Source organism: Nematostella vectensis, chromosome 12 (genome assembly GCF_932526225.1).
Source record: "Nematostella vectensis chromosome 12, jaNemVect1.1, whole genome shotgun sequence".
In the NCBI taxonomy this organism is placed as follows: Eukaryota; Metazoa; Cnidaria; class Anthozoa; order Actiniaria; family Edwardsiidae; genus Nematostella; species Nematostella vectensis.
In genome coordinates this window covers 12,289,883-12,307,576 of record NC_064045.1, presented here as the reverse complement: position 1 = coordinate 12,307,576, position 17,694 = coordinate 12,289,883, and the positions used below count along the sequence as shown (strand labels likewise).

At 40.2% G+C, this 17,694-nt stretch overlaps 1 protein-coding gene across 2 annotated transcripts; it reads left to right on the top strand.

Moving 5' to 3' along the window:
- The first annotated feature begins 10 nt into the window (after window positions 1-10).
- Window positions 11-16,940, top strand: LOC5520512 (sodium-independent sulfate anion transporter). Of its 2 annotated transcripts, XM_032365555.2 has the most exons (5): window positions 11-487; window positions 1,756-2,646; window positions 13,716-13,868; window positions 14,871-15,006; window positions 15,440-16,940. In XM_032365555.2, the coding sequence occupies exons 2-5, from the start codon at window positions 1,762-1,764 to the stop codon at window positions 16,054-16,056; spliced, it is 1,791 nt and encodes a 596-aa protein (XP_032221446.2). In that variant the 5' UTR covers window positions 11-487; window positions 1,756-1,761; the 3' UTR covers window positions 16,057-16,940. The 2 variants fall into 2 exon arrangements, with proteins under 2 accessions (XP_032221446.2, XP_001640338.3); XM_001640288.3 differs by lacking the exons at window positions 11-487; window positions 1,756-2,646 and adding an exon at window positions 8,193-9,213.
- Window positions 16,941-17,694: the final 754 nt, after the last annotated feature.

Here is a 17,694-nt window from a genome sequence, read left to right as displayed (position 1 = left end):
AACGACGGGGTCACGATAATCAATCGAGAGAGAAATATTCTTTCTAGTTTTCAAGTTGGTGTAAAAAGGTTAATGCGTGACAAAATGGATGGTTACATTATCAAATCCTCTTGTTTTCAATTCCAATGAAAACATAAATCAATTTTAGAAGAACCCCTTGTTTTATCTTATCGGATCACTTTTTTTAATTTTACATTACATTTTGATTCCCCCCAAGAATTTGTAAGCAACAGCAACAACAAAAGCAAAAAGAACAACAAGAAAGAAATAAAAAAGAAGAAAAACAGAAAAGAAAAGAAAAAAGTAGCCTTGATTTTCCAGTTTACTTCCGGTCTGCCCCGATCGATCCCGCTCTGTCCATTCGAACTTTCACCCAGGCGCCATTGTTATCATGTGACAGGCATTGCTACATTATACCGGCATCCCTATCTCTCACTTTCTAAGGACATTTTCCGGTCTATCGCAGTCTCATACAGACTAATTTCTGGTGAGTTTTGTGTTTTATCTGGGTTTTTTAATCCATTTTATGCCTTTGTCATTAAGTATCTGTTGTGTGCAAGTCTTTGTGAGCAGGATCTGTGAACAGTTTCAAGTGTTTATTTTATTCGCAATTTGTTTGATGTCGTTTACGAGCTGTAATAAATCACAGTCTTATCCAGTCTGATATCTTGACGTCTTTCATCTTCCAAAGCTAACTTTAATTGTTGCATGCACATTCTATATTAGACAAGGGTCATTTTATAGACCCTATTTTATAGACTTATAAGCTTAGCTTAGGGGGGTATTCATTAAATAGGAGGGGGTTCATTAGAAAGGGGGAATTTATTAGATCATTTACAAAACTATCCTTTTTTCATTGATACTTTCTCAGTAAAGTAAAGTGTCTGTATTACTATGGTTTAGCTGATCTGCTTACATTATTCTAGCTGGGGCCAGCGCTATGCCCTTCCTCTCAAGTCTCTCAAAATACCCTTTTTTCCGTTCCATTTCAATTCTCCTAGGCCTGTCTTCTTAGTTTCATTTTTTAGTTTATTCATAAAATATCTCTGTTACTTTAAATGTTTTTGTATATGAGGTCAGACATGATATGTGGTGGCTTTCTGTAGGTGCCAATAACTTGACTCTACATTATATTGGAGCCCTCCGATTCAGCATCTTAGCTGCAGGGAGTTGATAAGCTTATATATTGATTTTTATATTGTTTTATCTCTACTAGTCGTAGCCTCAAGATTAATTAATAGCACTAGGTTCCGATAAATAATCTAATAAATGCCAGGGCCTTTTTTTTATATTTCCATGGTCTGAGGGGGGTGTTCAATAGATTGGAGGCATTTATTAGAGAGAGGCATTCTTTACACACTTTAACAATATAACAAACCCAAGTGAAGTGTTGTTATAGTTTCAGTCTCTGTCAGTATCACGTTAAATTATAGCCTGCGTAGCAAGTGTTTCTTAAGGAAGTCTCACCCAGTAGAAACCAAACTCAGATTAATTAAATTTAATTAATATTACTATTGATTTAAATTCCCATGTCATTTAGTTTTAAGCTGGGAGGGAGAGTAGGGTTTTAAATAGAGGGGGTGTTTAATAGAGAGGGGCATTCGTTACAAACTTGTAAGCTTGGGGGGGCACTCTTTAGATGGGGGTTGTTTGTTAGATGGTAAATAAACCACACTTTGATTATCTCAACTCTACCACTTTATGAAACAAATAGGGCCATAAAGTCTGAAGGACATACAATTATTCCTTTTTTAGGATGTTATGTCTGTACAACATCGTGAAATGGCCACACCACATACCACTGTCAAGACACCTCTACTTGGAGGCATAAAAAAGAAGAGTAACTGTAGGAAACATATCGGCAGATACTTACCTATTACAAAATGGCTCCCACATTACTCCTTCAATAACCTACAGTGCGACATGATTGGCGGTTTGACTGTCGGGCTCATGGTGATTCCACAGGGCCTGGCATATGCCACTATCGCAGGCTTACCAACAGTATATGGCCTTTACTCCGCCTTCATGGGCTGTTTTATTTATTGTATATTTGGAACCAGCAAAGATGTAAGTCTTGGGCCCACTGCTATTATGTCCTTGATTGTCAACCAGTACTGCCATTATTCAGAGGAAGATGAGGACACACGCTTCGCTATTGCTTTGGCATTCTTCAGTGGGCTTATCCAGTTTGCTATGGGATTCTTCCGCTTTGGATTTCTAGTACGATTTATAAGTGTCCCAGTGATAAGTGGTTTTACCTCTGCTGCTGCAATAACCATAGCTGCAGGACAACTCAAATCAATTCTAGGTTTACAGCACATCCGGCGAGAGTTCATCTACTGTGTGTATGACACCTTCAGGAAAATAACACATTTTAAAAAATGGGACCTCATTCTTGGGATAATCTGCATCATATTACTTCTTATTCTTCGCAAGCTTGGTAAAACAAAGTGGCCAGAGGAGGAAGATGAGGAAATAGCAATTCAGCAGAGGATCTCTAGAAAGGTCATATGGCTTGTCAGTACTGGAAGAAACTTCATTGTTGTACTAATGGCCACTTTGGTGGCTTATGCTGTTGAATACACTGGCCATCATCATGTGATAAGCGTTACTGGTGACATCAAACCAGGGCTTCCTCCTTTTAAGGTAAGATAATCAGAGGAGGTGCCCCTCTACCAAAATGTGCCGCAAGTTGCCTATAAGTTTAAATTGCAGATCCATATAAAAATCTTGAATCTTAAAATTGTTGGAGCATGCTTCTTGCTTCTTTATTTAAAGGGAAAAAAACAAATCAACAAAAGTGCATTTTCTAAGCTTATTCGCAGTGATTGTTTTGCAATGGAAGTGTATGATGGGCTAAATTATGGTGGGCTGGAAGGGCTGCACAACTCTAAATCCCATCATCGAAATGATGTTGTGCACATGTGCAAATGTTACATGACTCTGACGACAACTTGTCATGCGTCATTCAGTAAACATGTGACACACCACACAGAAAAACAGCATCTTACACTGAACATGAGTTCCTTAGCTTCGATCATGCCCACACAGAAAACATGACAACAGAAAGCTTTTTTTTTAGAAGAGATTTGGTAGGAGAGGAATTCTACTGTGTTTCATACTGGCATACCATACAATTTGTAGTTACAAGTTGGATAATATACAATGTTTTTTGCATTGAATTTCACTAATGTAGCCTATCAACCCATCTAGTGTCAGAAGGTCGTTGCTTCTGCTTAGCTCTACCTATACAGGGTCGTAAAGAACATAGAAAAACTGGGGGGGGGGGGGGGGAGAGGCCCTTATATATGCTATGGCACTACTATGTGCATTTTACCATTGCCAGGAATTCTCACTGACATTACTGGGTCTTTATAGGATTACCAATCTGCCAAACATTGACAAAAATAGAACCAAGTACAGTTTTTTTTGGAAATAATGCTATTTATATAAACAAATCACCAAATGACTTCTGAAATTGAAAGTCAAATGCCGATTGGCCGAAGGAAAAATCTATTTTAACCCTAAGGGAGGGCACTTTGGGCGTGGTCAACAGAAATTCTTCCCCCTAAGAGATAGCAAATTTGGTGTGGTTGAAGGTCGAAGGAAAAAAGTTAAATATCTCCTTAGGAATCACAGTTGTTACATTACATTTGTGGGTTTATTATATTTGTGGGTTTATTACATTTGTGGGTAGCTATTTCATTTGTGGGTAGTTATTACATTTGTGGGTAGTCATTAAATTGGAGGGCTCTACAGGGGAATATCCCAATTCTGGCCTGGTACCGCACTTTAGAAACACTTAAAAAAAGCCCTGCAACACCAAAAGTTTTTATATTTATTATCTGTGCCTCTGTAGAACAAAAAACAAAAATTCGAAAGGAAAACTTAGTAATGTGACGCACACTCGTGAACAAGATACACATCGCAATGCTGTTGGAAAGAGTAATGCCAAAAATAGCAATATCCTGTATTTTCCTCAGACTCGTACCCAGTCGCTAAAATGAGAAGAAAATAAGGAAAACATAATTTATGAGCGGGTTGCCTGTGGTGATTATCTAGCCGCGCGGAGCCGTGTGGGTTGCCTGTGGTCAAAGAAAGGAAAATAAGCTTGTGTATGGCTAAAAAATGGTGGTCAATAGTCGGGTCGCTTAGCGCACAAAAAGAGCTCAATCTATTCACAGCGAACAAAAGCACCAAACTTGGTATAAATATAGCCTAGAGGATGGTAATCAATAATGAGACCGGTGCCCACCGGTACCATTTGCGGATCCATAAATAAGGGGCGATTATTTTTTTTTTTAGAAATCTGGTGTTGCGGGTACCCTGTGGTAAGATTTCCATACCTTTTCAAGACACAAAAAAGATCAAAATGCACATATTTGAAAACGATTTCTATCATTTCAGCTGTATTCTATCGAATTCCGAGCCAAGAAACATATAAATAGCTATAAAAAGCTACATTTGAAGAAGAAGAAAAACCTAATAGAACCCAGGCCCTACGCGGCTTTATTCACATCCCTTTTTGCTAACATGCAAATAAGACTGATTTTTATTCATTAAATAAGCACAAATGTGGTGCACATGAATTTTCCCAGAAATTTTCTTTCAATGAGTTCTCTAAGTATTATATTAAGGGCCATAGAGCTTTAATTTAACCAGCGCGGCTGTTATTAATAGGCCCGTCAGCAGGAGAAAAACATCCTACCGATGAGGGAGATTTTCATAGCCTATTGTGCGTTGATAAATTATTCCATGACAACTCGGATCATTTTTTTATCTTTTCGTTACGGCCCTATGTTATTTTAAAATCAAAGTATCACAATTGTTTCCGAGGCGAGAGCCTCGCTCTACCCCATGCTAGTTATGGGTCAAAGCGGGGGAGCCGGCAGACGCCCTTGACTTCCAACCACTCGGTCGTATGAAGCCGAAAACCCTAGCTAATAGCGTTCCATGATTTATATTTTCATTTTGTAAAAAAAAGGATATCGAACTAATATAGGTCGGCAGCGGTGGCTGGCGTCTACAGATATGGCGCTCAAAACCTTCTGATCGTTAGAATAATAGAATAATTCTGGCTTACGTCAGGTTTTGGGCTAAACGTGTCCTTTCTTAAGGTTGACGCTAGTATCGTCTACACTAGAGTTTTTGAACACTTGTTTATAGCACCGAAGAAAACGTCCCTGAGAAAGGAAAAATTCTCTGTTAGGTTTAGAAGAAATAAATTTAAAATCAAGACAAAATTTCATGTTTAGTAGGTTATAGACATTGTACGTCCTTGATACATAAAGAATGAGCTTTTTTTACCTAAAATACGCGATTTTATGAGGTACTTACAGCATATACAGTGCCAATGTAAGCCGCCATCTTGGGTAACCGTGGGGGGATTGGGTCTAGCTTTGAAAACGTTTTCTCTTAAATAAATCATTTTAATGCAGCCGACGACAGTTTTATCCTGAAATATTAACAAATAATGTTATATTTCCCCTACCAATACAAGATCTTTTAAATTTCACCACAGGGAGCCCGTGATGGACGCTTTTTTTCTAATTTTTATTTCGCTATTACACAAAATCCTCAAGTGGTACCGGTGGGCACCGGTCTCAATATTAATTAGCATCCTCTTGGCTATCTCTATGCCAAGTTTGGTGCTTTTGTCCGCTATGTATAGATTGAAACACTAAGCGGCCGGACTACAAGTCCGTCTTCTGCATAAAAGTTGTATTTATCAATGCAGTATTTATGCGGACATAACAGTAATCCCTCTAGATAAGCTGTATGGAAAGGTCTAATGTCCGCCCATATCAGACGCCATTTTTATTTTGCCCCAGTCGTTTACCCACACGGAACCGCGCGCCTATTTAATCACCACAGGCAACCCGCGCAATATTATGTTTCCCTTATTTCTTCTCATTTTGGCGACTGGGTACAAGTCTGTATTTTCCTCGTCTCCCTCGCAGCCGTTCTGGACTTGATGTGACGAGTCCAGAGCGGCCAATTCCATTCCGTCCCTAAATTTTCGATGCCTTGAAGGGAACGCAGCCCCAGGTAGAAACAGCTCCACCTTATTTGTCGAAATACAAACAAAGTGTGGTACCTAGTATTCGTGGAAAATACCATTCTAACAGCAGGGATGGCATCTTTCAACACGAAGCATGCATACAACAGAAATAATTTCGGGGAAAAACATCTTTCGGCGAAAAAATAAAAAATATTTCCTCGCAAAAAAGGTTTCAGTTAAAATTTTATTCTGGCATATTGTGTGATTTTTGATGGCCTTTTAATAAGAATAGACCTGCGCACACCACTGTTTACACACGCCTGGAAAATAGCATTGGGATAAGGCCATCGCGTTTTTTCCCGACTCTTGACAAGCGTATTAATCCAGGATTATGTCTAGAGTTTCTAATGTGTTTTTTCCGGTTCGAAGGCACTTCTTCACGTACTCTTGTTTTGTTTTTTATATTTGACATGCAGTGCACGTTTCTTTTAAGACCGTCTATACCTCAATTTAGATCCTGGGTTTCTGCTCCAAAAAGCAAACCCTTATTGATAAAAATTGACACATCTTGTTTGCTTTCCTGTAGTGGTGATCATTTTATCTGTAAAATGGGGATAATACCAAGCCCTCTACGTGATATCATCCTTGTTGTGTACTACACAGTTAATTTGTTTGCCCTTTCTTACCCTTGAATCCTTTAAGCTGTTTACTTTACTTACGTAACTTCCCGTTTTTCGTGAAAATATGGTTAAAACTACCATAGTAAATTAAGACTTTATCAGTGTCATATGTATAAGAGTGGTTGTTCGCCCTTTTGTATGATTACGTCTCTGGTGTTTTTGTGTGTAAATAGTTATAAGTGAATAATAGGTCTGAGTTTTAAAAGTTTCTTGTTTAGCTGCCCTGCTGTGCAAAGCAAATCGTGTTTCGGATAAAAAAAAAACACTTCAATTTCAAGTTTAATATCTTTTTATTGATTGACGCACATGGAAGAAGGAAAAGACTACGTGGTTTTGAAACCGAGATGGGTTGGGGGGATTCGGGTATTTTTAAGATGTTTTCATCATTTATTGGCTTGAGATCGATTACGATTAAGCAGAAATGACGGTGACCGGGAAAACAACACTCAGCTTTGTTCATGTCATTTTAGACGGCTTTTTCAAACACTAGGACATCTATTCAAACAGAGTGTTTATTTACACATCAAGTAAAACAAAAACACCCACCAAGCCTGCTTTAAAACAATAATTAAATACCGCTATATCAATGGTTTTAATCTCCCAAGCCATATTTTACTCTTGTTTTGTACATATTTTACAGTTTTTTTTTTACCGGATTTCCGATTATTTTATATCTGAAGCAAAATATGTTATATTTGATTAAATTTCCACTTATGATTTTGATATTTCGCACGTCATTGTGTTACTTAGCACCCTGAAAATATTAACAATTTGAGAGTTTGTGTTTTTGTTTCATGTGCGGCAAGCGCTAACGTGTATGAACGAGAAATAACCATTACATCAAAGGATGCCAAAATATTACGCCTAAATAACCAACGAGAAACAAGTACATTCATTAAAATTCAAGTTGCTATCAAACTATTTTAATTCCTGCTTTAGCCGAAGCTGCAAAAAATAATATTGGAATGTAAATTAAGCTTTTTACTTTACGACACGTATTTAGTTGATTATCACTTGAAATTACGCGTAAAATCTGTTATCGGGGTTGATGAATGTTTCTGATTGTTTATTGCTTAGTTATTCCCTGCGCTATACAGAGACCCTGTTAGCGAGAAAATCTGGTTAGCACTTCAACACATTTGCATTCGATTCAAACCCACTCAGCATAATATCAACTACAAATTAGACAATTCTTAGTTTATTATTAAACTGTTAAATATTTTTAAGTATTCGTGATAGTTGGAGGTTTTTGTTCGGGAATGCAGAATTGGCGGGGATATAGGATCTGAAACTCGCTTCATATGGCGCGAAATCGCCAAATCTCTCGCTACCATCTGGCGCGGTTTTGGTTCCATGCGGGAGACAGTATTGAATGAAGATAATTTACGTTTAAGGCGTCATAAGGAACACTAGATTTGCATTTATACATATTTCTAGCAGTCGACAAACTATGGGGCGACCCCTCTGTCAAAGCAAATAACCCACTCTGCATGAATATTTATAAGCAAGCTGTTTTCCGGATTGGCTGGTTGCCGGGGAACCTGTTATTAAAGAGGAAACGAATTTCCACATGAGCTGGCATAAACATAACAAACCGACTGACTGAGAACAGTTGGCGTCGAGACTCTGATTTTTTTCAGTACTCGCGCGAAAATGCCACCGCTTTTACCCAAGACCCAGCATCAGGAGGAACTCGAAGAGAAATGTGCGGAATCTTGTCAAAGGAAGATAGACCTGGAAGCTATTAAGAAATACACAAAAAAGCGTTTCCCGATTACCAAATGGCTCTCCAAGTACAATTTACACTTCCTTCAGTGCGACCTAATTGCAGGACTGACTGTTGGATTAATGGTTGTGCCGCAAGGCTTGGCGTACGCGCTAGTCGCCGGTCTACCGCCGCAGTACGGCCTCTACTCTGCGTTTATGGGGTGTTTCGTGTACTGTGTTTTTGGGACAAGTAAAGACATCACTCTAGGCCCCACTGCCATCATGTCTTTGATTGTTTCGGCTTATGGGAAATCAGAGATTCCAGCGTTCGTGATGGTCTTGACCCTACTATCTGGAGTCATTCAGCTTTTAATGGGAATCCTAAAGCTAGGATTTCTAGTCAACTTCATCTCAATTCCAGTCGTAAGCGGATTTACGTCTTCGGCGGCTATCATCATCGCCATCAGCCAAATCAAAGATGTGCTTGGACTTAAAAATATTCCCCGTCCGTTCATGAAGAGGATTTATCAGACGTTCAAGAATATCGGGGATACGAGAAGGTGGGACCTGGTTCTTGGCCTCATTTGTATTATTGTGCTCCTGCTGATGAGGAAACTCGGCCGAACACGCTGGGTCAAGGACGTTATTCCCGAGACTCCGCGGACCATCAAGGTTTTGAAGAAGATTTGCTGGCTCATAGCTATCGCGAGAAACGCCATCGTGATCCTAGTGGCCTCCGTAGTGGCGGTCCTTCTCTACATCCATGGCCACAAATCCGTCTTCTCCCTGACCGGGCATTTAGAACCCGGACTGCCACCTTTCAAGGTAAAAGATCGTAGCCGTAATGCTTTCCATATTCTTTTCCTTTATCGTACCGAAAAAAATAGCGTTAGATTGATATACTCCTTCTATGAATTCATGGCCACAAAACCGTCTTCTCTCTGACCGGGTATTTAGACTCTGGAGTTCCGCCTTTCAAGGTAAAAGATCATAGCCGTGGGGAAAATTCAATTTTAACCCCGTTATCGTATTCTGGAAAAATCAACATTAAATGGAAATTTCAATTTTCTCATTTTTGAAATCTGATTAGTTTTAAGTGCTGATTATTGAATATAATTATCATAGTATTTAGTTAAGAGGTTTAAGTCCATGTTTTAATACAGTGGAACCTGTATTTTACGATTGATACTGGATTTTACGATAACCTCGATTTTACGATGGCGTTATTTTCTCCCGGCGGAAATACGGTGAAATGTATAAAAAAATTACCTCGATCTAACGGTATTGGATATAACGATATTTCTGACTATCAACAAAGACAAAAAAAACAAAAGACACCACACACGTACAGTACATATAATCGATTTTTGACTTGAGAGATCTTGTTAAATTCAAATTACGGTCTTACAAAGAGTAAATGAACAGTCTTTCACAGAGTACAGTTACAATATTATTACTTTGTTAACGTTGATTATTAAACCGCCCTCGTTATGATAACGATATTTTCAATGGATTTTCCTTTATATCGTAAAATCGAGGACTTTTTGTAACGATACCTCGATTTTACGATACATTTTCTTTCTTCCGAGGCATAACGTAAAATCCAAGTTCTACTGTATAGGTATACTTCTAGTATAATGGGCACGTGGAAAGATACTTAAATTTCAAATAGTTTAGTTTCCGTCAATAATAAAACACGGTGTCAGGTTGGCAGAAAACGCACGTATCCATGATTGACAGAAGACAATCTTATATACCCTGGAAGCCTCACACGGTTATACGACCTGTCTCAGACACAACAGCGGGTCTGGTGTCCCACACTTCATTCCTCGGGCCCTTTTAAGGACAATAATTATGTTTGCGTCCCTAACTCAATCAGTAAAAGGTCAAGAGAAACACTAATTACTCCTTCCTTTCAAGTGCACTACTTATATGTCTGAGTCCAACTCACTAAAGGGTCGAGAGCACCCATGCTTCATCACTGATCACTCGGCCCTTTTAAGTACACTACTTGTGTGTGAGTCCAACTCAATCACTAAAAGCCCGAAAGGACCCATGCTTCGTTCCTCAAGCCGTTTCAAGTAGACTACTTATGCAGTGGCAGAATCAGCCATGGATGCGTCCCTATATGCGTCACTCGCTTCTACAAAGTAATAAAAAACTTGGGCAATTTCTGTCACAAGCAAAGATTATATACTGTCTTACAACGTACAGTAAATGGATGTGAAGGATAAATGGATTGGTTAGATTGGTGTGTTCCTTAACGTTCCTTAAAATTGTTTTTTAGTGATTAAAAGTGCGAGCCATTCTAGCTCTCAGACATGACGTGTCGTAACATGGTTGTTTTGGTGTTCATAGTAATTAATGTGCAATAATCTGATCCTTATGCTTAACGGTCCTTTTGTATGGAAACCTTAATATAACCATCCATGATTGAAGTACGATAGTGTTTTTAACAATATTTGAAAGAAAGTAATTCATTTTTTTTTATTCTCTTGAATTTTTCAATGGAGGTGGATGGGAGGGTAAAATGGCCGCTTGACTGGCCTTCTTTAAAAAGAGCTTGAAATCGAAATGCGGCATGTTTTAGTCTAGCGCCAAAAGGTGCAGATAATGCGCTGAAACACTCTGGCATTAATTAAGTGAGACCATTATGCCTTGACTATTTTTGTGGCCGTGTTCGCCCTGGGGAAAATTCCTCTTCAACATTTTGTTAGACGTGTTGCTATATCCTAATTTAGGGTGCTTCTTTTACTTTCCCCGTCGAACTTTTGATGAAAAGAATGGTGTACACAATGTGTTCTTAAAAAAAATATTTTGTCGTGAGTTTTATTTCATGTTCTTGTCTTCTCCTGGAGAGTTTCATTAAGAAAAAGATAAAAAGAAGGGGGTGTAGACAAGGAGAAAAGCAGACAACCGTAGACAGCAGATGACAGTAAAGGGAGTATAGGTGGGCAAGGAAAGGACCATACAGTTACAATATGAATTTGCTCTCTTGTCACATACTTAATATTAATCACCAAGTATGGACTGTACGGGTTGGTGCATATCACGAGTTATTGGCATTTTATCCAAGAGACGACACGATACATCTCAGCAGGCCTGCTGATTTCTATCCGACCTGGACTACGAGCCATCTTCCGGCTCCATATGCATTGTTTAGTGCCATAGGCATACCTCCTATTATTTTTTCTATATTTGGTCATGAGCAAAACACTAGTGATTTTTGCTACTTATGTGTTCTTCCGTTTTTACTATTTCCGCAACATTCCATAGTGGACGTTTTTGCCGTATATCAACGATTTACGTCTTTTACTCTCCACCTTTGAGAATGCTTTGCTTGGTCGAAGGACGAGAATAACGTGATGGTAGCCTGGTCGGTCTCATTTTGTTGTCTGAGACGACACCGTGTTTTGATTGACCCATGACATTCGGTTCTCTGTCTCTTATCTAGTTTGTCTATTCTTGCCTTTTATAGCTTTACAGACGTGAGACACCCAACAGCCTTACTCAATGATCGCGTCCTTTGAACTAGGCAAGGGGAAAAATCCCTTAGGGACACACATGGCCATAGTCTGTATGGTAGCTGGTCACCATTTTCGCCGCATTTGTTCACGTGTACGTTTATGAACTCGCACGTGGGACTTACAAGTCTTACGCGTCGACACGTGAACTCGCACTAAGCGCACGTGGGACTCACGTGAAAATATCTGACCGTACTTTTGAGAAGCCACAGGAAGCCCGAGTTTTATGTATTCATAAAAACTGTAGGGTTGATAGTAGAGTTGACGATGCCGCACTAACCTGCTTGCAGGCGGTACTCGGTGTTCTCATCGCGGAAAACCCTCTCTGCTCGGTGATCGGGCGCCATCTTGTATTATAAGCCGCGTGGTTCCTTGGGGCGAGCGCACGGCTTAAAATACAAAATGGCGCCCGATCACCGAACTGAGAGGGTTTTTCGCAATAATAACACCGAGCAGGCTAATGCCGCAAACGTTTAATCCGCGCGCTGAGAAAGATGCACAAAAAGTGTTTTCTGTTATGGGGTATTTGCAGTATGAACCGCATCCCAGCCATAGGTTCAAGCCGGTCTTTTTATATACCGTTCCGAATGCTCCAGATTGTTTTATGTTGAAGTTTCTGAAATTCACCTCGTTCGAAACCTCCCGCAGTCATTAACAAACTAGCCGGATTTCAAAGGTCATCCTTAATCCTCACGTGGAGTTTAAACAGAACTTAACATAGGAAGGAATGCGGTCATGTTAATATCGCTAGCTGATCATGTTTGAATACCCTGGTGAGAAGAGTATGACGCCGATTTAAAACCACTCAGCGGTCGCCAAACTATCGCCAGACATTGCGTTTTATTGCCGCCAACAACCAATCGCGCCCACGTCAACCAATTGCTCCCTCGTCAGGTCGAGCGCAGTCGTATCAATTAACCCATTGCCTACGTTAAAATGTAGCCACAACTTTGTTAGTTACTGTTTTGAGCGAAAATACACCTATTACTTTCTCACCATGGTGTGACAAGAAAACTACAGACAAGCTTTAGAAAAACTAAGCCAGTCTGGCGCGTTCCCAGGATTGGCCGTTTTTCTCGTCTGAAATTTTGATTATGATGCCATGACTGTCACAACAGCAGATATGGCGACAGCAACCATGTTGCAACGATCGATTTTATACCAATTTGTTGCTCCAAAGTTGCCAAGGAAGGCAAAAGTTGCCCTAGGTTGCTGGTCCTAAGAAAAAGTGCTCAAAACGCCAAAGTTGCTCAAAAGTTGCCGAGCACAATCTACGTATGCCTAGTGCGCAGTCATAGGTATCATATGAAAAAGCATAGTATTTAAAGATTTCCTAATAAGAAATGATCCAATTTTTGGCCGCCAAGGGGGGGGGGGGGGCGGGTGAGGGGGGTGCTCGCACCCTGCGCACTCCCCTGTGTACGCGCCAGTCGTCAGGCGCGATTGAACCACGCCCACGCAGACCACCTCGCTCAGCGAAACTTCTCTGTTTTCATGAACCACTGTAATCATGTGTTGGTTTATCTCTCTACTTTCTAACACCTATAAACAGTAGATTCAAAATGAAAGAAAAGGAATTTGGCCGGACTTTATACAGAATTGCTGCTATATTCTGAATAACTCCATTTTATCGTCACTTTTTAAAATCGAACGATTTTTTTACGGTATATTTACATCAAAGACAACTTTATGAGATTTCATTCGACCTTTATTTCGTAATAGATCATTTACGGGTAGTAATTTTGATGATAACAGCAGGAGGATGGTAAGCCTGTGTTTTTAATCGCTCGATTTCGTTTCCAGGCTCCCCCGATGACCATCACGAGTGGGAATGTGACCTACAGCACATCAGATGTCCTGTCACAGCTAGGCCCAGGCCTCGCGATAGTGCCGCTCATCGGCTTCTTGGAGAGTATCGCCATCGCTAAGGCTTTCGCACGCAAGAACAGATACAAGGTACACAATGTGACCACATCTACGTCCATGGAGTCCTCATACAGGCACAAACCAGGGGATGGCCCAAGACCCCCTCCCTTCAAGAAAGCTATTACATCTTAGTCGTTACGTCTCCGTTGAAAACGGATGTTCTGGGTATTCCTTGGTGTTACGGGGAGCTTTGTTTTTGGTGCCCAAGGCCTTTGTACTCTATTTCATTGTCTCGTTCTAAGGTCTTTGTTTTTGGTGCCCAAGGCCTTTGTACTCTATTCCATTGTCTCGTTCTAAGGTCTTTGTTTTTGGCGCCCAAGGCCTTTGTACTCTATTTCATTGTCTCGTTCTAAGGTCTTTGTTTTTGGTTTTTGTTCCATTGTGTTTTTGGTGCTGGTGCTCCGTAACACCAAGAAACTACCGATGTTCTTGAGAAATCACTTTGGCACCCTCCCTCCCCCTCCCCAAGGAAATATCCTGGCTATGTCCCTTCACACCGTTATTACATAAACAGAGATCTCTGCTATATCTTCCCTCCCCCTCACGGTATTCCTGGCGCTTGCTCCAGTCTTTCACCATGACAACCTCGTGCCCAGGATCTTCTCGGTCGATCAATACTAAAAAGGCGCAAAAGATGGGGAAGGGCTAAACTACGCGACTATAGGTGTCTCGAACTAAATCAAATACTGCTATTATAAAACATACAATCACGCACCGAGAAAATCTTTTAGAATTACAAAAATTTAATTTAAAGAATTTAAATCCCGGCGCGAACAAAGAAAAAAATTAAGCACACTGACATTTTACACGAGGTCAAAGTCGTTATTAAGTGTTTTATATATATATATATATTTATTTATTTTTATATTGTATTTTATAACTAACAATTGATTGACCAAATTACCGCAAGGAGCGCTATGTTACAAACCTTTAGTATGAATAAATGCAATTTATACGTGAAAGAACCACTTACGAAATTTTCCTCTGATTTTTCGATTCACTTTTGCGTGCTATTTTCCCCTATATCCTCAGGTGGACGCGAGTCAGGAACTGATTGCTCTTGGATTGGCTAACGTCTTAAGCTCGTTCGTGTCGTCATATCCGGTGACCGGAAGCTTCTCTCGTACTGCTGTGAACGCTCAGAGCGGAGTAGCCACGCCTGCTGGAGGTAAGTCACCCACGTTTGAAGGATCTTAGATAACATTTAGGGTTTATTTAAGCTAGCCATTTAGCATGTCTCAAAGCAATCCTTTAGTCCCCTACTCCGGGGAAGATGATGATGACAAGAATGTTGATAATTTTGATGATGATGATGATGATGATGATGGTGATGGTGATGGTGATGGTGATGGTGATGGTGATGGTGATGGTGATGGTGATGGTGATGGTGATGGTGATGGTGATGGTGATGGTGATGGTGATGGTGATGGTGATGGTGATGGTGATGGTGATGATAATAGTGATGGTGATTATGATAGTCACTGTGATGGAGTTGATGACGGTAATTATGGTAATTATGGTAATTATGGTAATTATGATAATGATGGTAATTATGGTTATTAGAATCCGCTGATACTAGCAATTCTTCATTTTTCTCCCAGGAATCTTCACGGGCGCTATTGTAATCCTAGCGCTGGGGGTACTCACACCTTTCTTCAAATATATCCCAAAAGCCTCTCTGGCAGCGCTCATCATCAGCTCCGTGTTGACGATGGTCGAGTTTCAGATCGTGCCCAGGATCTGGCGGGTGAAGAAGATCGACCTTATTCCCCTCCTGGTTACATTCTTCGGCTGTTTTTACGAGATCGAGTACGGGATCCTTGCGGGTATGGGCGTGTCCCTCGCCATCTTTCTCTACCCCGTCATATGGCCCACCCTCACCAAGACAGAGCAGGATTACATCACCATCAGGATTAAGGGCGATTTGGCATACACAGGGGTGGAACACGTGGTCTCTGAGCTCGAGGAGCTAACCTTCTCTGACCCACCCCCACGGGGAATCATCCTGAACATGTCCATGATTCAGCACACGGATTTCACAGTCACCCAATGTCTGTTGGTGGTTATTGAGGAGTTAGGGAATAAGAATATTCCTATGTTTTTCTCGGAGGTGCAAAGTGGTATCCGTAAGACCTTGATTGACGCTGGGGTAGAGCCTAGCACGATAAACCCTTCAGGGGAGCACTTACAGTCAATGATTAAATCTTCCGATGTTTAGATCGTAGGTAAACCTTTTCTACTTGCATATGATACATAAAAACACACATGCCAAAACCTCACATACCCCACTAGAATAACACAATCAAAGGAGCAAAATTACAATTCACCTTTTTTCAAACAAGGTTGCACTCGAGAATCTAGCTGTATACGTAACCCGTATGGGTATCAAATACCTCAGTGGTTCATGGATATCATATACGCCGTTACTTAAAAACGAATCAAGGCTTTTACCAAGTATGGGTAACCCTAGTATTTACGCGCATCGGAACTTCCGCATGGCTTTCAGAGATCGAGACTTTGACATGTTTGTTTTATCCATGATGCGATGCGGGTTTCGACACATTGTCCAAGTGCAACCTTATTTGAAATAGGTGTATACACAATATGGCAAATCTCAAATCATTGCCACAAAATGTATGGCTTATCATGTATATATGTATTGGGAGTGGACTCCTAAATTTAGAAACTTTTAAATACTTTCACATGAAAGAAGAAAAAATACTTTTTTTTAACTCTAGGGTATAGAAAATACAAAACGTTGTACTAAAAGTCGTACATAATGAATTGTTTACCTGTTATTATTGTTTACGATACCAATCACGGTAGCTAAATATTTTGTGACCATAACTAAAATATAATTTTTATAGTCTTGAAAATTTTATTGTACAAAAGAATAGCGTATTTTTTATGGTAGATTAGTAGTATTTTTTAAATGGATTAAACGGTGAATAAAGTTCGAAAGTGATGTAGTGTGTGAAAACATGGTACTTTGAAATAAGTTGTGTTAAGGGCAAATAACAGCAAATTATTCTAAACCTTGTAAAAATAAGAGGTCTGTACAAAAGATTGATGACCTGAAATTATGATAAATTGAAAAACCCATGTGTGTATATGTGATGAAAGCACAAAATGATAAATTAAATCAATGCGCGGAGGCTTTCTAAGCGGAAGAAACCCCACCCCCACCCTTCATTCATTTGGACGCGCGAGGGCTGAGGATAAAAAGAAGGCAGAAGAAGTCGTTCTTCCAGGCTCGCGCGCGGCCACAACGAAACAAGATTTAGTTGCCGCGAGTTTGCGCGCCGAGCAGGCTGTTTATAGCGTGAGCGGAGAACGTGACGCGATGTCCGTCTGTCCGTCCCTTAACACATTGGTCCCTCAACCGGCCTGTACTTGCTTTGAGAATACCCACGACCCCAAAAATTCATAATGCAAAATAGACACAACAAGATGAAGATACTCAGGCATCAGTCTAAAGGATAAATGGTCGTCTTGAAGATATGCATCCAAAGTAATACTCTTAAGCCAAATAATAGCACAGGTTCTTTGACAAATTTCAAATCGAAAAAGAAAAAAAAGGAGAATCACCCCTCAAAATACCAACCGCACAAGGGAGAGAGATCATCAAACACAGCTCAAGACAAAAATAGATACCTTTATTCTGATCCTACAGGTTCATTTCCATGGCCTCAAAACACAATGTCCACTCCTCGAAGGCTTGTAAAACCACTTGGATGCCATCACGGATTGCAAAGCATTCTAGGAGACCCAGGGAAAATTCACGAGGGGAGGGCCAGTCAACACTCCTCTCCCCAAAGTCAGATGTTGTTTTTTTAAGTCTTTTCACCCCGAAGCA